The sequence below is a fragment of the Lithobates pipiens genome, unplaced genomic scaffold, assembly GCF_037356315.1.
Source record: "Lithobates pipiens isolate NorthernLeopardFrog02 unplaced genomic scaffold, aLitPip1_a1.2 Scaffold_8, whole genome shotgun sequence".
NCBI classification, from domain to species: Eukaryota; Metazoa; Chordata; class Amphibia; order Anura; family Ranidae; genus Lithobates; species Lithobates pipiens.
This window is the reverse complement of record NW_027507903.1, coordinates 51,568,870-51,591,166: the sequence shown is the minus strand read 5'-3', so window position 1 is coordinate 51,591,166 and position 22,297 is coordinate 51,568,870. Positions and strand designations below refer to the sequence as shown.

General features: G+C 43.0%; 1 protein-coding gene across 26 annotated transcripts in view; it reads right to left on the bottom strand.

Moving 5' to 3' along the window:
• PPIP5K1 (diphosphoinositol pentakisphosphate kinase 1) overlaps positions 1-22,297 on the bottom strand; it is a 332,491-nt gene that overhangs the window by 254,005 nt on the left and 56,189 nt on the right. For all 26 annotated transcript variants that reach the window (XM_077473361.1, XM_077473337.1, XM_077473343.1 and 23 more), the window contains exon 3: positions 555-750. In XM_077473361.1, the coding sequence (XP_077329487.1) occupies positions 555-750 (196 nt within the window). The remainder of the gene's footprint in view (positions 1-554; positions 751-22,297) is intronic.

Genomic DNA, 22,297 nt, shown 5'->3' with positions numbered 1-22,297 from the left:
GTCTACACACGATCGGAATTTAAACGATCGGATTTTGTTGTCGGAAAATTTTAGATCCAGCTCTCAAACTTTGTGTGTCGGAAATTCCGATAGAAAAAGTCAGATGAAGCCCACACACAATCATATTTTCCGACAACAAGATCCGATCGCACATTTTCCATCGGAAAGTCCGACCGTGTGTACAGGGCATTACCCTTTAAACAATCTGGTACACTTTTAGATTTTACTACATACTAAACCCAAATATTTTGCTCACGTAAACTATAAATGCACAAAAAAATAAAAACCGCTCTACCCTCAGAACATGAATGCACTATGTATATGTTTAGCCAGCCATTATGCCACAGTTTAATAGGGTATAGTAAAGGCTGTTGCTAGATATCCCCCTCATTAACATTTCATTCATTAAACTCATGAGCAGGAAGAAAGCATTTAATTATTGAAAAGGGTGGTTTATCTTTGAAGTTGCAATGAATTAGCTCAGCAGAAGCTGTCAGGTGCAGTGACAACATGACATCAGCTGTTGGAGAGAGACAAGGGCAGGGGAGGGTTACCTTTAGAATGAAAAGAGATCAGGCAGTCACAAATAGGCCAGTTCTCCACAGGTTCATTCAGAATGATATCTTCGGACATAATCACTACAGTGATGTAATCAAACTTGCAGAGGCGCTCCAAGATTTGGGTCATGGGCTTAGACTTGGACTTTTTGGTCATGGCACAGATTCCCACCACAATCTGACGTTCTGGAGGCTGGAAGAATAAATCATTATTTCCATTATAAAGGGCTAGCATGTAAGAACAAATGCATCTCTTAAAAAAGGTAAATAAGTGATAGCTAAACAATGAGGGGTTAACAAAACCAACTAGTAGAATGTCCACGGCGACAAAATAAAGTGATCGCAAGCGGGTATTCATTGAAACCTTGTGCAACAACATGTTAATACGCTACCTCTTACCTAATACTTTGACTATTGATACTAGAAGAATATAATGCAATACGAGTTTGCAGGGAATATAGGAATCGAGGAACGCCAACGTTAATAATGATGACACTGCTAACAATATACTGTATATTTGTTGATTGTCTGTTTGTCAACTAAACTCAATAAAAATTATTGATACAAAAAAGGTAAATAAGGAAGAATCAACCCAATTAAAAGTTTTACATCTTAGGCCGGCCATAGACGGTTTGAATCTCAGCCGGATCAGTAGGAAACTGCCAAGATTCAAATCATTAAAGTGGTTGTAAACCTTCCTGGGGAAAAAGAAAAAAACACCCTGCAAGATAAAGACATAATGAGCTAGTATGCATAGCATACTAGCTCATTATGAATTACTTACACGAGAACGAAGCCCCCGCAGCCGTCCTCGTCTCCCCCTTCGGCCAGCGACATCTATCCCGGAGGTTACTTCCGAGTATCGCGGCTCCAGCGCTGTGATTGGCCGGAGCCACAATGACCTCACTCCCGCCCATGCGCGGGAGACGCCGGGAATGGCACAGTACAACTGAAGCAACAGCACGTACGACGGCCGCGTGACATCGGCACATGCAATACAGGGATAGCTCCTAAACCATGCAGGTGGAATGTACCAAGTTGATCGATCAATCAACTTGGGTTCAACCATCCTGTCATATTCACTTGCAATTATCACACACGCCTGCTACAGCCGCTAGCAACAATCACGGTCTTCTCCCGGCGGGGACGGCTTCCCACACCTGCCCCACTTGGAAAATACATTGTCCCGGCAGGAGGGATTCCTGGGGGAATCCTGTAAACTGCTTTCCTGCAACCTGTGTTTGCAGGAACTAAATTTGCATCGTCTATGGCCTGCCTTATTTCTTAAATGGCTGGGGTAGTCATATATACAAGCAATGCTAGAAGATAAAAAAAAAAAAAAAAAAAGCACTTCATAGATACGGCTGTGTGTAATTAGTGATGTTGGTCAGCAGATAACAATCAAAATGGATTGTATTATCTTCTTACTCCTATTGTTCTGTAGGCTGCTATCGACATTTGCCAGCCTCCCTTGTTGTGTCTATTTATTTCTGTGTGCATTTTTGCTATACTAATGTAAACCTGTCACTGAAAACATTTAACATTGTATCATATATGTCTTCTTGCTGTATGGTTATAGTAATAGCAATACCATTTGCCATGATCCATTATCATTTACACCTATTTTCTATGAACACAATGACATGACTAGGGCCTCAAGGCTTTCGCAAAAATATTTTTATATCTTAAAAAAAATGCTCCAGCTTTTCTATGTTGCAGCCCTCTGTGTAGATGTGTATAGAGTCAAATATGCAAACCTCATGCTGAACTAGAACACACTGCAAAGAATTTCTTCCTAACAATCCCCTGGCAACACCACATAGAAAAAATATTCCCATGATTATTACAAATCTAAAAAAAAGGGACCCACAAATGTGGTTACATGTATTATATGTACGATACAAGAGCAAAGATGCTACAAGAAGAAAATGAAAGGCTGTATGTCACTGGCAGGCCATTTTCCCACAAGGTCTCCATGATTGCGGATCTTTACTCATAACAACTTGATAAGACATATGTTCTATGGCAAGGAACATACATTCCACGTTAATAATTATGTTACCAAAATTAGTGTGTGCTGTAAATTGCCTCCAGCATTGCTCCTGTTTTTTCTTGCCAGAGGCTGCCATTTTGTTGAAGCCCAGTGCCCCTACACAGCAGTAAATCTTTAGTCTGTCACCAGATCGGCCTCTAGTGCCTCTGATTTTCAGCGGAAAGCCAAAAATGGGCAGCAACTGAGCATGTGCAGAGCAGGGTGAGACAGTGTATTACTGGATTTTAACTGCTTCAGCCCCAGAAGATTTTACCCCCTTCCTGACCAGAACACTTTTTGCAATTCGGCACGGCGTCGCTTTAACTGACAATTGCTCGGTCGTGCAACATGGCTCCCAAACAAAAAGCTCCATTCCCACAAATAGAGCTTTCTTTTGGTGGTATTTGATCACCCCTGCGGTTTTTATTTTTTGCAATATAAAAAAAAAAAAAGGAGCAACCATTTTGGAAAAAACACATTATTTTTTACATTTTGCTATAATAAATATCCCCCAAAAATATATTTAAAAAAACATCATTTTTCCTCAATTTAGGCCAATATATATTCTTCTACATATTTTTGGTAAAAAAAAAAAATAATAATAATCTCGGGGCGTGGCTTGGCACGCGAAGGGAATGGACGCCTGATTGTTGAGCTCCCAGAGAGACCCGCAGCCCGACAGCCCCTTCTTTGGCATCTTTCGCGCTTACAATGAGCAGACTGGCGAGACAACACCGGGACTCGAGCACACCGACCCTCAGCTTCCTCACACACCCAGGGCATCCAGGACATCTTCTTAAATCAGACCCGAACAGGCTGCAGCACACCGCTCAAGATGGCGCAGGCACGAGGTGAGGAGGAAGAACTCAGCGATGGTTCTCAGCCTGCAGCTGAGGATCTGGTAAGCGGGCTGGGAAACCCTGACCATCCCTTGATGCTGGGGGACATGACTTCCATAGACACAGACATAAAGAATACCCTATTTACAGCCATAACGGACTTGAAGGCTGATCTCCTGTCCCCGACTGAAAAGATGTCTACTTTAGAAAGGGCAGAGAGCAGGAGAGACAGAGCCATTCACAGACTGGAATCCACGGCTGCCTCCCACTCAGCACATCTGATAGAGATTAATAGACACTTAGAAGACCTCGATATTAGAGGCAGAAGGAATAATATCAGAGTGAGGGGAGTCCCAGAGACAGTCAACTCTGATCAAATACCTTCTCTGCCTTACGATCGATCTTCAACAACATCCTGGAAAAGCCAATAGATCCCCCATTGAGTTTGTACGAGCTCACAGGGCCCTGAGAGCGAAACCCCCTGATTCTGCACCACCCAGAGACATCATATGCTGCCTCCAGAACTTCCCGCTAAAGGAAGAGATTCTAAATCAAGCACGGAAAAATGACCGAATCCTTTTTAATGAAAGTACACTCGCACTATTCCAGGACCCATTACCCTGCAAAATAGAAGGACGATGCGTCCACTGTTAGAGGTGCTTAGAGAGAAAGGATTTGTCTACAAGTGGCGATTTCCCTTCGCATTACAGGTTACATCAAACGGGAAGCAATTTGTCCTATGGATGCCAGATGAACTCCCTGATTTCTGTGCAAATTTATACATCCCATGTATGGATCTGGCAGATTGGTATGCAGAGTTCAAAATCCCCCCACCGGATCGTAGCCCTGTCAGCACACCCCGCTCTTCACCGACTAAACCCCCGCTGAAGAAAAGCAGAGTGGGCAAACAGGGAAACCCAAATGTGGGTCGCTTATCGCATGCCACCAGACAACTGAAGAACAGTGACCAAACCTGAAGGAATAACGCAGACCAGCATGACAGGTCATGTTTTCTTTTTTTCTTTTCTGCCATGAGGAGATATCAGACTCCATATCGAAGTGTGGGGGGACTTATCACTGCATTGGACCGTTGTGCTATTTGGACCCTTTCCCAGGTCATTGCCCGGTTAATATCCAAGTTATGTTAAGAAACCTGGGTTACTACTATAAAGCGTTTATTGCTTATGCGGTTGACCTATGAACCCCTTGGGGCATTTATAACTCTGACTCTATATGCCCACCCCCCCCCCACACACACCCCACACACACCCCACTTTTTGTCCCCGGCTGCCGTAGTAGCCAGATGTACATGCATCGAAAGCCGACCTGAAGGGGGATGTGGCTAGGGCTTACTGACCACCAACTTTATAGACAGACAATGGACAATATAAAGGGGCATTGCTCCTTACTCTAGATATAGATGGACAAAAGTCTCATGCTTTTCATTCACCATCCCATACCCCTCCCTTTTTTTTTTTAACCCCAGGGAGGTTTTATGGCTCTGTGGTCCCACTGGATTCTCACCCAGGATTTGATATGGACTTATGCCTTCTCCCCCTATACAAATGCCTACCCAGGGAGCCATCATTCCGGAAGACGTTTTACCAACATGTTTTTGATGTTCCTGCTGCATTTATAACTGTTGTTATTATTGTAGTGGTCACAATTTAAGGCCGACGTAACGTTTCTGTTTATTTAGCTTCTAATGTTCCTAAGGTGTGGATGGTCTCATCCATATATGGCTATGTCAGAGAAAATATGTTTTGCCTCTCAGAATAGAACGTTTTTTAGGGCTGTGGGATCCCCTGATGATAGCTCTGATATCTGAAAACCAATTTTACAGCCCACACGATTGTGGTGGACTGAGCGAAGTTCACATCTACACATTCATTCCGTAAGTGGAGTTCCTCCCCCTTACCCCCACAAGTGGGCAGAGCTGTGCTGTTGGTTGCAGCACAGGTACTGCCAGCAACATACTTTAAAGCTTGCGGACAAGATAATTGCAGGCAGATCTCTGTAAAATATTCTCCCCTGAATAAGGCCCTACATCAAGGGAAACTCCCCCTGTTTTTTCCCTTTCCCCACACCAACCCCTTTTCCATCTCTACTGCTTTTTTCCTCTCTCTCTATCTCTCTACTTTTTTCCAGGTTAGGAGGTCGCCGGAAAGGAGAGGCGAATCTAAGACATGGCTTTACGCATCATTAGGCCGCGGTCCTACACTGAAATCACATAATGTTCGAGGACTGAACATTCCCGAGAAACGCAACTCTTTACTCATGGAATTGAACAAGGTAAAACCATTGTTTGTTTTTTTTACAGGAAACACACTTCCAGGCTAATAAAATTCCCAAGCTATTTCATGAAAAATTTTCTTTGGCATTCCATGCCACTAATCCCTAAGCCAAAACTAACGAGGTTACAATTTTACTACACAAAATGGCAGGCTTTGAGGTTACCCAGCAGTTATCAGACCCTGAAGGCAGATTTTTGTTCCTGAAGGGGACATGGAGAACAATTCCACTGACCCTAGCCAATGTTTACTTTCCAAATAAGGCACATATCCCCTTTTGTAGACATTTGATTGAGGAACTGAAAAGCTTTGTCACAGGATGTATCCTGTTAGGCGGAGATTTTAACATACCACTTAATCCTTCACAAGACACTTCCACAGGTAAAGACGTCACCTGTTATTCTGCTCCTCACAATAAATACACACGTATCGATTATATTTTCATTACGCAGAAAGACCTTCTAGATTTAAAAGAAGCACATATAGGTTTACAAACTTTTTCTGATCACATGCCCATCTCGCGTTTGAACGATTTAACTTGCGACCTAAACCTTGCATGTGGAGGCTGAACTCCTCTCTGCTAACAGACATGGAAATACTCCCCAAGATAACTGACTGCGTAATTATTTCGTAGACAATAGCACAGATGAGCTCTCACCCTTAACAATTTGGGAAGCACACAAGTGCGTAATGCGAGGAGAATTCATCAGATTGGGGGGGGGGGGGCACACCGTAAGAAGGAAGCAGAGAAGCAGTTTGGAAACTATTGTCCAGAATAGCACTTCTTGAGTCTCAACATAAAAGAGGTCCTTACACTTACAAGTGGCACAAGAACTTCTGGAGACAAGACAAGAGACCCAGGAATTGCTTGATGGAAAAAGTAAACGCGCCCTTTTCCAAAAAAAGTGAATCTATTACGAGCATGGGGACAAGGGGCGAAGTTTCTGGCTAGAGCTCTGAAAGAGGCTTATTTAAGTAATAATATCCTGGCAATTAAATCAGCAGAAGGCACCCTAACCAATCAAACAGACAAGATAGCTGTGAGCTTCCATCAATACTATTCCAAGCTCTACGGTATCCCACATCCACATAGTAAACCTCGGGAGCTCCAAAGAGACAGAGGGCAAATCATATAGGAAAGCGGTATGCCAAAACTTTCCCCAGAAGATGCGGAGTCTTTGGAGAGTCCGATCTCTTCAGAGGAACTGCTGACTGCAATTAAAAACCTTAAACCTGGAAAAAGTCCTGGCCCGGACGGGCTTACGGCCCATTATTACAAGACATTCTCCAACTTATTAGAGACCCCACTTCTAAACATGCTTAATTTCTTGATGGACCCACACCAAATCCCAAATAAATTTTTGATGGCACATGTTACGGTGCTGCTCAAACCAGGAAAGGACCCCACGGATTGCGCTAGTTATAGGCCCATTTCCCTACTCAATTTAGATCTGAAATTACTTGCCAAAATATTAGCGAACCGTTTATGCACCTTCCTACCCCAATTAATAGGTCCGAAACAAGCCGTGTTTATACCAGGGAGGGAGTCCAGAGGTAATGTAACCAAGACACTGAACTTAATCCATCTGTGCCATAGCACGGGTCTCGAGGGGTTTCTCCTGTCTACTGACACGGAGAAAGCCTTCAATAGGGTTGCATGGGACTATTTACTGGCTACATGCTCCTATATAGGCTTAAGACCTTGTATGCTTTCCTGGATTTCCTCCCTGTATCAGAGCCCAACAGCGCAATTAAAAACTGATGGAACCCTGTCTGAGCCAGTTCTTATTAAGAATGGAACTCGACAGGGATGCCCACTATCCCCCCTCCTTTTTATACTATCCCTGGAACCATTTATCTGCATAGTCAATAAAAACTCGCTCAATCATGGGCTTTAAAGTTAGCTCTAAAATGTACAAAACGGCTGCCTATGCAGACGATTTACTATTTTTCTTAACGCATCCACATACGTCCATTCCCAATCTATTGCATGCCTTCTCCATCTATGGCTTTATTTCACACCTGAAGATCAACTACAATAAATCGGAGGCTATGAACCTCACCCTCCCCACCGATGTCCTGATACAAGCACAACGAAACAATCCCTTCAAGTGGGTACCAAGAGCACTCAAATATCTAGGAATACGGCTTACGCCCTTGTTTAGTGAGATTTTCTCGCAGAATTTCGGACCTATGCTACGTCAGATTGAAATAAATCTGTTTAAATGGTCTTTCAAATTTTTTTTTCTGGTTCAGTAGAGCAGCCATAATCAAAATGGTTATGCTCCCAAGACTACTCTACCTTTTCCACACACTGCCTGTCGATGTTCCGGCCATCTTTTTTAAACAGCTGCAATCATCCTCTGGAAATTCTTGTGGGCCCACAAAAAGCCACGCATACGTTTCCGCATATTATTCCTACGCTACACATCTGGCAAGGATCGACTGGCATTGCCATGCTGGAAACCAGGACTGGGTTTCCCTGGAGTAGAGCATATCAAATACCCCACTAAAATACCCACCTTGGATACCATGGGCAAAATGTCCTCCAGAACTTACACAACATCCACTCATTAGCGTGACCATTAAAGTTTTTCATAAAGCTGCATCAAATTACCAGATTGCTACCTCACCTGGGCCTCTGACGTTGGTATTGAATAACAGAGACTTCCCCCCGGGTATGGGCACCAAACTCTTCTCCCTAGGACATAATTCTCCTCTTGGCCTCACATTTTACACAGGCTGGACAAATTCTCCCATGCGATAGTCTGCTGGGTAGTCTCTCACCTTCTGCATTAGCCTTCTGGAACTATAGACAAGCTTGTCACTACATACTGGCTCCCATAAGAAAGAAGGAGATGACAAGAGATCTCACCTCCTTTGAATTAATATGTTCCAAAAGTGAAGCTATTGAGAAAACAACCTCACTCATGTATGCATGTCTCCAGCAGCATGAGGTCACAGATTCAGACAGGTTCAGGGATCAGTGGGAGAAAACACTTCAAACGCACTTCTCCGACATACAGTGGCAGAATGCATGCATTTTGGCCCACAAGTGCTCCATCAGCATAAGGTTGCAGGAAAATTCATATAAACTACTTTCACAATGGTATGCCACTCAGGATGAAGTGAATAAATGGTATCCAACGTCCTCAGACCTGTGCTGAAGATGTGGGGAGGCTAAAGGGGACATGCTGCATATTTTTTTGTTTTGCAAAATCATTTTTATTAAGTTTTTCATTGACATACAAACTTGCCCACACAGGGGCCAAACATTACCCACGCAGGGGGGATTCCTCCAGTGCAGCCGAGAACCACACCGGAGCATAACTTGTAACACACCGGCCCATTCTGGCAGCAGCAACATGCCGCAGCAGGTCAGACCATTAACAAACACAACCTTAACTAACTATACCCCTATGTGGGGAGAGGTTTACTGCAGGAGACTCTGTGCTTACTATTAGAATGGTAGGATAGCAAGACATGAAAATACCTGGGTCAATCTGCTATCACATTATACGCATAATGTTAATCTAGGGAGTAGTTACTGCATCCGTTGCCGTAGTATTGTCATCCAACCAACAGGTCCACACTTTTACAAACTTTTGTGGGCAACCCCTGCCCGTAGTAGGTGGCTCTATAAAAAGGGGCATACTGGCGTTCCCCTAGAGCCTTCCAGAACCTGACAGAGGGGGAAGATGGCTGCTTCCGGCTCATCGTAACGGCCTTGTGCGCATAATACAGTAGTAGAGATATTAGTATCTTTCTAGCTCTGAGGATTGACATTTGCTCCACCAGCCCCAGCAGACAATATTTAGGATCCTCAGGGACACTAGTCTTGGTTATCTTAGCGATCACTTGGAGAACTTCCTTCCAATAGTGTACAATTGCTGGGCAAGCCCAGAAAATGTGAAAGAAGTCCCCTGGCTGATAGGAGCAGCGCCAGCACGCCAGGGAATGTGCCGGCGACATCTGGTGCAGCCTGCGGAGTGTGTAATGAACCCGGTGTACTATTTTGTATTGAACCAGTTTATCCCTGGCTGAAACCAGAGAGGAGAACGGTAAATCCCAGATCCCCCTCCAATCATCCTCATCCAACCCCGGTATGTCTACCACCCATTCCCTGTGGAGGGAGGACAGCTCAGGGATGGCAGCAACCAGCAGGGACCCATAAACCTGAGACGTAGGTTTCTCCAGGTCTTCTACCCGAAGGGTGGATTCAAGTTCAGAATACTCCAGGATAACCGGTTGACTCAAAAACTAACATCTATAGGCATGCAAGATTTCAAGATACCTGAAACGGGCCCCCACAGGCACATTCAAATTTGGTGCACAATACGTGAAAGGGAGTAAGCTCTCCATTGGTGATAATATATTCCAGTGTTAATGTTTTGTATTTGGCCCAGGCCTGTGGGTCAGGGATGGTATTGAATTGTCATAGGTTAGGATTCAACCATAAGGGGGTGTGGGGAGACCAGGAGTTTGACAGGGGTGCCCTCAGCGCATCTCCCACATTCCTTTAAAATCACAGTTTAGGAGTGCTATTGGCCTGTAAGATGCGCACAACTTATGGTCCTTATTAGGCTTTGGAATGAGAACAATATGTGCCTCTCTCAGAGGGCGGCAGGGAGCCCTGTCAAAGACCGGCCCGGTACAACTGAGCTAATCTGGGGGCAAGCAGGTCCACGTGGGCCATATAGTACTCCACGGGTAGTCCATCCAGCCTGGGGGTCTTCCGTTTAATAACTTTCAAGATGGCAAATGAGCAAATAAAGATCCGGATAGCTGCACTCCCAAAATAGTAATTTCCTTTATTGTAGATACAGTCCGTACAAAAACAAATTAAGATTGCAAACCACTAACACATTTCACACCACTCTCACTGATGCTTAATCATCAAATCAAAGCTATGATTAAGCACCAGTGAGAGTGGTGGGAAACGCGTTAGGCATTTGCAATTTGAATCAGATTTTTGTACGGACTGTGTCTACAATAAAGGAAACAACTATTTTTGGAATGCGGCTTTCCAGATCTTTATTTGCTCATATGCATTCGACATACCGAACCAGCACCCTTGGCAAGGAAGGTGTTATTCAGGTACAGACGCCTAGAGCGAGTTCTCTCTTTATCTTCAAAAAGGCAAACATTTAAGTTTGTGTTCCAATGTGTATACAACAATGTAGAATATATCGATCAATTTAAATGAGCAAACTGTCAAATGTTTGATAGTCTCACTGACAGTAATTAAGATACTCTGTTTAATTAAACGACATGGAGGTGATGTGGTTATTGGACTTTATTTAGCCAGTAAGTACAAATGGTTGTATCTATGTTACATTTTATTGTGTGTGATATAGAAGTCTATGAGATGATGGGTAGGCTCCTGTGCCAGTGTATGTCTTGTCAAGCGGGTGACTACATCATTGGGAAATCAACAAGTCTGTGGTGAAGTATGATCGAGAAGTATGATCGAGTACCATGATCAGAAAGCATGTCGAGTATAACTCAGTAGTAATAGAAGTCCACTTGAAGACTGCAATAAGTATGTTTACATTGTGGCTTTCAAGTGGTATACCGGGAATATGCCTGCAGCTACAGGCATCATCCCATTGTTTTTTTCTGTGGGCTCTCAGCTTTTTTTTTTTTTTTTTTTTTTTTTTTTAAAGGCCATCCTAGAGGCTAATTAGCCATTGGATTGCTTTAACATGCAGTCACACCTCACCCGCTCAATTTAAGAAACAGTGTAAAAATAAAAAATAATTAAATTTTTTTTTTAAAGCACCTCCATCCCACATGCTTGCACGCAAGGGTAAACACATGCGTTGGTCCCACACACATACGTAAACAGCGATCTCCCAACACATGTAAGGCATTTACAGAGCGAGAGCAATAATTCTAGCACCAGGCTTCCTGTGTAACTGTCCACTGGTAACCTGTAAAAGCTTTTAGCCTCCATTCACACTTGTATGACTCCAAAGTTACACCAACTTTGGAGTGCAACTTTGGTGTAACTTTGACGCAACTTTGGCTGGGTGCAACTTGAATATGACAACTTTCATGCAACTTTTGGTGGTTAACATTGAAGTCTATGGCCCTCAATTTGCATGAAAGTCGGAACAAAGTAGTGCATGAAGTTGCTACAGCTTTAAGTATACATACACATATATGAATCGTTATTAGGGCTGCAACTAACGATTATTTTCATAATCGATTAGTTGGCCGATTATTGTTTCGATTAATCGATTAATCAGTTAATAACCTTAAAAAAAAAAGTGGGTCAAATTGACGTTCATTTTCAACCACAGTGACGGGACAATTTGGAAATAATAGAAAACTTCTTAGTCAAAGGAATTTTCAGGCAGTGTATGTGGTTTTCATTCAGAAATTACATTAATTTTAAAAACAGAATGTTAAAAAGAAGTGAAAATTTCAAACCAAATTCTTTCATTCAGCGAATGTACAAATATTTTTTCGTCTGAATATTCTCATCTCAAAAATTGATCCATGTGGCCACCATAAGGCTCGGTGCACATCTATGCAGTTTGCTTTTCATCCGTTTCTGCAGTGCTTTCTGCTGTACGTTTTGATTTTTGCACACGTGATTTTACTACAATTTGCATTTTTGCCTTTTTTTGGGGCAGATTAAAAAACTCAAATTGCTGCAAAAACGCATTACATGCTTTTCTGCAGCTTCTCCATTGAAGTATATTGAACCAATAAAGCACCATTTTGCGTTAAAAGTCCCTGACCCTTTCAGATGTGAACGTGTCCCATAGGAAACCATGCAAATGAACTGTAGTGCATTTCTGCAAAAAAGCACCAATAAACACATAGATGTGAACTAGGTCAAAGACGTTTAGTAACATAATGGGGTTAAAAAAACTAAAATTAGCCCTTTATAGTAGAAAAAAAAAAAAAAGATAATCACTACTGTAAGGAGTTTTTTTTTTTACTGTAGAACTGTGAAAGTAATATTTACAGTAGCGATTATTTGCTCTTTTTGTACTATAAAGGGCTAATTTTAGTTTTTTTTTAACCTCATTATGTTACTGGTTGATTAATCGATTATGAAAATAGTAATCGATTAATTTCATAATCGATTAATCGATTAGTTGTTTCAGCCCTAATCGTTATCATTGGAAAAACATGGGGAACAACTTGTCCAAAGTTGCATAAGTGTGAATAGAGCGTTAAATCGTTGCCTATGGAGGTTTTTAAATACCATAATTTGGCGCGATTCTGCGAGCGTGCAGTTTTAAAGCATGACGTTAGGTATCTATTTACTCAATGTAACACCATTTTTTATATTTTACCAAAAAAAAAAAATGGGCATTATATAAGGGTTGATTTACTAAAGGGAAATCCACTTGCACTGCAAGTGCACTTGTAAGTGCAGTCGCTGTAGATCTGAGGGGGAAGATCTTAAATGAGGGGAAGCTCTGCTGATTTTATCATCCAATCATGTACAAGCAAAAATGCTGTTTTTTTTATTTTCCTTGCATGTCCCCCTCAGATCTACAGTGACTGCACTTCCAAGTACACTTGTTATGCAAAGTGGATTTGCCTTTAGTAAATAAACCCCATTGTGTTCGTGTGCGACAAAATTCATGAAAGTGTGTTTTTTTTTACCAAGAGTATATATAAAAAAATAAAGAATAAAAAAAAAAAAAAAAAAAAGCAAATACCATGCGGCATAAAAAAATTGCAAAACCCACCATTTTAGTCTCTGGGGCCTCTTCTAAAAATATATAATGTTTGGGGGTTCCAAATATTTTCTGCAAAAAAAAAAAAAAGCTGCTTTTTACATGTAAACAAAAGTGTCAGGGAATGCCTGGTCTTAAGTGGATGAAGCAATAGTAAATGACAGCAGCAGGAGGTATCCAGAGATACAAGATGGTTATAACCTAATCCAGACAAACACTGCCAGCTCAGAACATCATTTGAAAATGACTGGGACACCCCTGATGGGTACAGACAACCCAGGGCCAACACAGCTTTTAAATATTGTTCCTCAAATACAAGGCAGGCCAGTGTCTGCATACTACATAAACATGCTTGCTTGGCTGTTAGTTAGTTATTAGTGTTTATCTCTAGTTTAAAATGAATTGGAACTAGTGTATACAACTATAACAGAGTAATCAGACTTTCACAATGTTGTACACAGACAATCCAGGTGACAGCTCTGATCCATATACCTGTAATGTGTAACTTTACCTGTAATGATAAATCCATTTTATCTTGAAGGAATCGTCTATTAGCCAGTGTGGAAGCAAGTGAGTGCAACATCTCTTATTAAAAAAAAAAAAAAAAAAGTATTTAAAAGCCCTGGGAAGTCCTTGAACTATGCAACATGAATGTAACCCTCAAGCAGCTCTCTAGTAGGAAATCCCTGGACTGGCACATTGCTAACAATTTAAGCTGTCAACACTAGTCTTGTTCTCCTTTGAAATGGCAAACTAGAGGCCAGAGTCCAAGATTTCTGCTTAATCCATCAGTTTGTTATCTAACATGCCAGTGAAACCAACACATTGTACTTCACATCTAAATCCTAAGGATTCTTTAGATCACATGTGTCAAACACAAGGCCCGCAGGCCAAATCCGGCCCTCCGTGGCCATTTCACGTGGCCCCTGCACCTTCCCTGCACCTACAGCAACCCATTGTTTCTGTCCCCACCTCATTTCAGCAATTGGCAGCAGAGAGGAAGACAGAACTCCTTCAAACACATCCTCTGTGCAGATGCAGCACCCCCCCTCATCTTTGCCTCCCCTGGTCTCAGCATTCAGTATACTGCAGCAGCTGACGCCAGCCCTCTCCTGGTCCTCCTCCAGACCCGTCACTTCTTGCTTCTCAGCTCTGCTCCCATTTTCTTCCTGGCAGCAGCACAAGGTAAAGAGGGTGAGCTGTGACTTAAAGTGGTTGTAAACCCTTACAACACACTTTGACCTACAGGTAAGCCTAGATTAAGGCTTACCTGTAGGTCCAAGAAATATCTCCTAAACCTACACAGTTTAGGAGATATTTGACGAAAGACAGGCACCGCGGTCAACAGCGATATGCCGCGAGTAGCGGCTCCAGTGCACAAGCGTGGGAGTGACGTAATCGTGGCTTCGCCGAATGACAGCGGCGGAGCAGCGAGACCCACCGAGAAGATGGATACGCCGGACTACAGGGGACAGTGGTGACATCTCTGGCTCCTGTGTCAGGTAAGTGACACATAATGGACTACTATGCGATGCATAGTAGTCCATTATGCTTTACCTTTGCAGGGAATGAAAGAGGAAGTAAACTCATCAGGGTTTACTTCCTCTTTAAGGGTGTGTGGGGTGCTCTGGATACTGAATAGGGAGTCTTACAGATAAAACCGGCCCTTTGAGGGCAACCATAATGCTGAGGCCCACAATGAAATGGAGTTTGACACCCCTGCTTTAGATGATAGCTATCAAACCTGCTAGATTACATTTCATAAGTAATCAATAAAAAAACAAAAAAACAAAAAACAAAAAAAAAAAATGGGGATGTTGGCGCTGCCAATAATCTGTATAATTAAATATCCCCCAAACATGGTGAGAGTATACGACAGTATAAGTGAATAAATCCTGAACCACTATAAAGCTGTAAAACTCTGATGGATTACTAATTGTTGTGTTATCTGTTCAAAACAAATAAAAAATAAATATAAGTCCTCATGCACACGGACGTTTTAAAAAAAAACAGGCTGTAAAGCTAGTACAGACGCCAGGAAAAAAGCAGCATTAAAAACAATTCTTTCCATGTTGTGCATTGAATTCAATGCACGCTAAGCTGCGCTAGCTTTCAGCCATGTTTCTCTGTCTCTATTCAAAAACCAATGGTTCCCTATGGGAGCCCATTGATTTGAATAGAAGTCGTAACAGAAGTCTGATCAAGATGATCAGACTTGCGATGCAACTTGTGTGCTGAGAATCTTGAAGGTGAACCCCGCGGAAATAATAAAAAAAAAAAAAAAAAAAAAATTTGCGCAAGGTTCCCCCCCTAAGACGACACCAGGCCCTTCGGTCTGGTATGGATCTTAAGGGGAACCCCGCCCCCCCACCGAGAAAAAAAAAAAAAAGCGTGGGGGTCCCCCCACGATCCATACCAGACCCTTAGTCGAGCACGTAGCCCGCCCGGTCACGAAAGGGGGTGGGGACGAGCAAGCGCCGCCCCCCCCCCCCCGAGCCATACCAGGCCGCATGCCCTTAACATGGCGGGGTGGGTGCTTTGGGGAAGGGGGGCCCCCCCCACCCCAAAGCACCTTGTCCCCATGTTGATGAGGACAAGGGCCTCTTCCGGACAACCCTGGCCATTGGTTGTCGGGGTCTGCGGGCGGTGGGCTTATCGGAATCCGGGAGCCCCCTTTAATAAGGGGGCCCCCCACCCTATGTGAATGAGTATGGGGTACATCGTAAACCTACCCATTCATCTGGGGAAAAAAAGTGTCAATAAAAAAAACACACTACAGGTTTTTAAAGTAATTTATTAAATCAGCTCTGGGGTCTTCTTCCGACTTCTCCGCTCTGTTCGGCCTCTTCTCCCGCTCTTCTGGGCTCCTCCGCTATCTTCTTCCAGCTCTTTTACTAGCGGAGGAGCTCGGTCTCCTCTGTCCATCTTCCCTCTTGCCTCTTCTTTCGATGTTGACACAACGCTCTCTCCCGCTGTAATGGCTTGTGCGACTTGTACAGCGAATTATATAGGCATGGGCCGTGGTCACTGGGTGATGTCACACGGCAACCCCGCCCCTTATGACATCAAGCCCCGGGGCATGCCGGGACTGTGACGCCATAAGGGGCGGAATCACGTGTGACATCACCCGGTGACCACGCCGCATACCTATATAAGTCACCTTACACGTCACACAAGCCCTTACAGCGGGAGAGAGCGTCATGTCAACATCGGAAGAAGAAAGAAGACTGAAGGAGGAAGAAGTTAGAAGGACGGAGGAGACCGGGCTCCTCCACTTGTAAAAGAGCTGGAAGAAGATAGTGGAGGAGCCCAGAAGCGCGAGAGAAGACACCAGAGAGCAGGAGAAGAGGCCAAACAGAGCGGAGAAGTCAGAAGAAGACCCCCGAAGTCGGAAGACGACCCCGGAGCTGATTAATAAATTACTTTAAAAACCTGTATGTGTGTTTTTTTATTGATACCCCTACCCATTCACCTGGGAAAAAAGTAAGATGTACCCCATACTCATTCACATAGGGTGGGGGGTGGGATCTGGGGGCCCCCTTATTAAAGGGGGCTCCCGGGATTCCGATAAGCCCCCCGCCCACAGACACCGACAACCAACGTCCAGGGTTGTCGGGAAGAGGCCCTTGTCCTCATCAACATGGGGACAAGGTGCTTTGGGGTGGGGGGCCGCAGGGCCCCCCCTTCCCCAAAGCACCCACCACCCCATGTTGAGGGCATGCGGCCTGGTACGGCTCGGGGGGGGGGGGGGAGGGCTCGCTCGTCCCCATCCCCTTTCCTGACCGTCCGGGCTGAGTGCTCGGATAAGGGTTTGGTATGGATCGTGGGGGGACCCCCACGCTGTTTTTTTTTTTTGGTGTGGGGGGTTCCCCTCAAGATTCATACCAGACAAAAGGGTCTGGTATCGTCTTGGGGGGGGACCTCACGCAATTTTTTTTTTTTTTTTTTTTAATTTCCACTTCCCCTTCAAGATTCTCAGCACACAAGTCGCACCGCAAGTCGGATCATCTTGGGAACCATTGGTTTTTGAATAGAGACAGAAACGCCGGACGAGGCTTAACACAGCGTTAAGCCTCATTAATTCGCGTTTAAACACCTTTTGCCGACATCTGCCGTTTTTACAGCTCTAACGCTGGAGCCTCAGAACGCACTGGTCCTGGGTTTTTTTTTTACAGCTTAAAAACGCCTATGCCATTTACAGCTCAAAAACGCCTAGGTGGGCATGAAGCCATAGACTAACATGGACAGGCGTTTTTAAACTGCAAAAAACGCTCAAAAAAGCAGCTGTAAAAACGTCTGTGTGCATGAGGCCTAAAAGTGCAAATCCCTAAACAGTAGTCTAATAAGTGAAAACAATCTCTCACCACATCAAGTATGAAGCATCATCATGGAGTAAAAAATAGCAGGTAGTAGAAAAAATATAAATTGCTTTATTTAATAAACATGAATAAAACCACATAACCTTCACCATTTCATAATAAAAATGACAACGTTGACAGATCAGACTAGCAGTCACAATGTTCATGCCTCCATATTTACACACACACCTAGATCCCCATTAGGGGAATGTTGCTGATTGATGAAATTGATGACAAACTGTCCCAGTCCACAATAGAAACGTGACAAAAAATGTCTGTGGGGAATTAACAGATCCAGGGGTTCAAAATCCAATTAATCAGTAACTAGATGAGGTGGGTGAAGTGAAGGGATTCTGCTCGATATCAAAACTGATAGATAATGCTGGGTTAGATCCTTGGCCGTAGATCGATAAGAATCCACATTGGAGGCAAAGCTCTATGTGCAGAAATTTAAAGGCCGAGTTGATGCAGAGCAAAGCCAACAGGCAGAGGAGCTCCTGTGGATAAAGATGGTGTGCAGCAGGGAAGTAAAGGTGAAGCAGGTGTAGGTATAGGGTGGATATTATAATCCAATTGATCACCAGTCTACGAATACACCAAAAGAATCTACCAGTTGTCTCCGGGATCAGCCTCTACAGCATAAAACACAGGGTGTCCACACTTTTACTTTTACTCCGGCTTGAATCCTGGCAGAGAGCCGGTGACTAAAAAGTGTTTAATCACTCGGTTCTCATCGTTAGAGCCGGTGGGGGACAGATGCAACATCGGACCTGCATATAGCTTGGCAAGTATAATTCTGCAAAAAAAAAAAAAAAGTCCACACTTCTCTATTAAAGTCTATATACACCTAAAGCATTTTATTTTAGTTTTGGATAGAATGGGGAAAGGATAGAACATCTGTTGTGTTTAACTGCTATCCAGGAGTCTGCAGGAGCCAGGGAGCCAGAACACATTATTCTTACCTAGGCGAGAATGGCGGCAGAGGGAGAAGCCAAACCAAAAATGAAAAAAAAAAAAATGTAAACACATCAAAAAAATAAAAAAATAAATAAAAAAGCCATTTCATTTTGAGCAAGGGACAGAGTGCAGGGAGGTAAAGTAACTCTTAGCCCTTGTACACACGGTCGGAGAATCCGTCGGAATGTGTCCTATTGGACCGTGTTGTCGGATAATCCGACTGTGTGTGGCATGCATCGGACTGATTCCATCGGAATATCCATCGGACCCAATTTTCCAACATGTTGGAAATATTTCCCGACCAACTGGCCCGATCGGACATACTCCGATCACGTGTAGAGAATTTTGATCGGACCAAGTGCCACGCATGCTCAGATCAAATTCCTACATCAAAGCTATTGGCTACTAGCCTGAATCTAGTCCCATCGTAACAAAATTACGTCATCACGTTCTGAATGATCGGATTTTTCGACAACTTAGTCCGACCGTGTGTATGCAACAGTTTCGGACAAGATCCGACGGACAAGATCCGACGGATTTGGTTGTCGAAATCTCCGACCGTATGTACAAGGGCTAAGGAGTAAAGGTGTGCTTTAAAGTACAAATAAAAGGCAAAACATTATTATTATTTTTTTTTTTTTTTTTGGATAGAGTGGAGATGGATTAGGACCCCTATCAGTTTCTATTGCTGTCTGTGCCCCCGTTAAGGAGATTCATCCTCTCTGTTCCATTTACCATTATCATTGAAAGTAAAAGTAAACGAAAAACCCAATTTTGGGTTGTCCCCAGAAAAGTAATAAAGGGGAAATCTTCAATGGGGACACTAGTCTGGTGACCTGGGGGTCCCCAAGGAATTCCCTGAATTTTCAGGGATTTCCTCTCACTTCCTGTTTGGAAATGGGACAGGAAAAGAAGGGAAATCTATGAAACGGAACACAGATGGTCCAAAAAAAAAAAAAAAAGAAATCTGATAGGCGTTATATAGCTCTCTCTTACTCTATCCAAATGAAAGAAAAAACATTTGCCTGTAGTTCTCCTTTAGCTTCAAATTTTAATTATGTCTCTGCTGTGGCTGGAGAGATTTCCCCTCACTTCCTGTCCTCAGGAAAGAATTTTTTTTAACCACACAAGAAAAAAAAAATGGAGCCTCTGCAACGGAGGCATTGACTGCAATTAAACCTGACAGCAATTCTTATCCCTCCACATTCTACCAAATAAAATACATACAGTAATAATTTTCTCAGTGTAGTGTCTAGGCTCCTAGCATAAGGTGAAAAATTGATCTATTTTAACAAAGACATCTTCACACCCATTGGGAAGGGCAGATCCCCTCAATATTCACAACAACATAGGTCTGCGTACATTCTGCATGAGTGCTCATGCACACGGACGTTTTAAAAAAACTGGCTGCAAAGCTAGCTCCGATGCCTGGAAAAATTGTTGTTAAAAACGTGATTTTTACAGCGTTTTGCATTGGCGTTTTTGCGCGTTTTTTAGCGTTAGCGTTAAGTAGCGTTTTTTAAGAAACACATCTCTTGGCTATAGCACTCAGAAAACAAAGAAAATATGTTGCGCGTTTATGCGCGTTTTTGCACGTTTTCCCGCGATTCGCGTTTTTACAGCTCTAGCTCCACGCCACGGAACGCACTGGTCCTGGGTTTTTTTTACAGCTTAAGGCCTCATGCACACGGACGTTTTTACAGCCACTTTTTTGAGCTTTTTTTGCAGCTTAAAAACGGCTGTCCATGTTAGTCTATGGCTTCATGCCCACCTAGGTAGGTCCGTCCGGCCCAGTTGGTCGGGAAATATTTCCAACATGTTGGAAAATTGGGTTGGACAGAGATTCGGACGGAATCAGTCCGATGCATACCACACACAGTCAGATTATCTGACGACACAGACCGATAAGACTCATTCCGACAGATTCTCTAACCATGTGTACAAGGGCTTAGGCCTGGTTCACGTCTATATGTTTGTTGGTGCTTTTTGTAGAAACAGTTCATTTACATGGTTTCCTATGGGACACGTTCATATCTGTGCTTTTTTCAGCCGCTGCATATTTGGAAAGGGTCAGGGACTTTTAACGCAAAACGGTGCTTTTTTGGTTCAATATACTTCAATGGAGAAGCTGCAGAAAAGAATAATGCGTTTTTGCAGCAATTTGTGTTTTTTAATCTGCCCCAAAAAAAAATGCAAAGAACGCAAATTACAGTAAAATCACGTGCGCAAAAATCAAAAACGCACAGCAAAAAGTACTGCAGAAACAGATCAAAAGCAAAAACTGCATAGGTGTGTACCGAGCCTTATGCTGGCCTCACCGATCAATTTTCAGGTGACAATATTCAGAGGAAAAATCTTTGTACATTTGCTGAATGAAAGATTTCTATTTCCAAATTTTCACGTCACTGTGGTTGAAAATGAACGTCAATTTGGTCCACTTTTTTTTTTTTTTACGGTGATTAACCCGATTAATCGAAGCAATAATCGGGCAACTAATCTATTATGAAAATAATCGTTAGTTGCAGCCTTATTTCCAAATCACATGACAAATCACACCTAATTGCCAGCAATGGAACCATTCATATTGCCGCAACTCATGTTACAACGATTATGAAAAAGGTTCCAGTACTACTTTTCACCGATTTCATTGAGACTTTTGTTATAGACTTCTGTTAAATTAAGTCACAAGCTGCAATGAAATCGGCAGTGCAAATCTCACTGAAGTAGTACGATTCCAAAGCTGCACCAGTGTGAAGTACCAGTAGAAGCAGAAAATATTACAGGGATTTTCAGCTTCCACATGGATCTCACAGGTAGGGCAAAAGCATACTTACATTGGTCCAAGCTGAACCAATGTAACTATAAAAACTCCATACTGGAATTCATTTTTTTAGGTAAACAGACTGCATGGCTATATGCAAGGGTTGACCCTGTAGTTGACAGTTGTTTTAGAGGAGACTACTACAGCAATTCTCAGCTTCCACAATGTATGGAATATGCTGTCAGGTTTAATTGCAGTCAATGACTGTGTTGCAGAGGCTCCTTTATTTCTTGCGCAGTAAAAAAAAGGCTTTCCTGAGCAGAGGAAGCGAGGAGAACCCTCCAGTCACAATACAGTCATAATTAAAATGTATTTTTAAGTGAAAGAAGACCTTCACTCCTCAGAGTCACTTTACCTCCCCACACTCTGTCCCTTCCTCAATATAAAATGCAATTTTTTCTTTTAATTTAACATTTTATTTTTCATTTTTGGTTTTGCCCCTCCCTCCGCCGCCATTCTTACCTAGGAGAGAAAACTGAACTGAATTTATTTTTCAGGACTGACCACAAAAAACTGCTTTTAGTTTAAAAAATTACCAATTAGTTGACTCGCATGTAATGCATGTTTTCTAAAAGTCTCATCTCTGGTAAGTCAAGTTAAGGTGGAACTTTAGTCAGAAGTCCTGCTAGATCACTTCAGCCTGGGCCCTTTTGCAGGTATAGGTATGCAAAAATCCAGTAACACCCTGTCTCACCCTGCTCTGCACATGCGTTGCTCTCCATTTTTGGCCTTGTGCTGA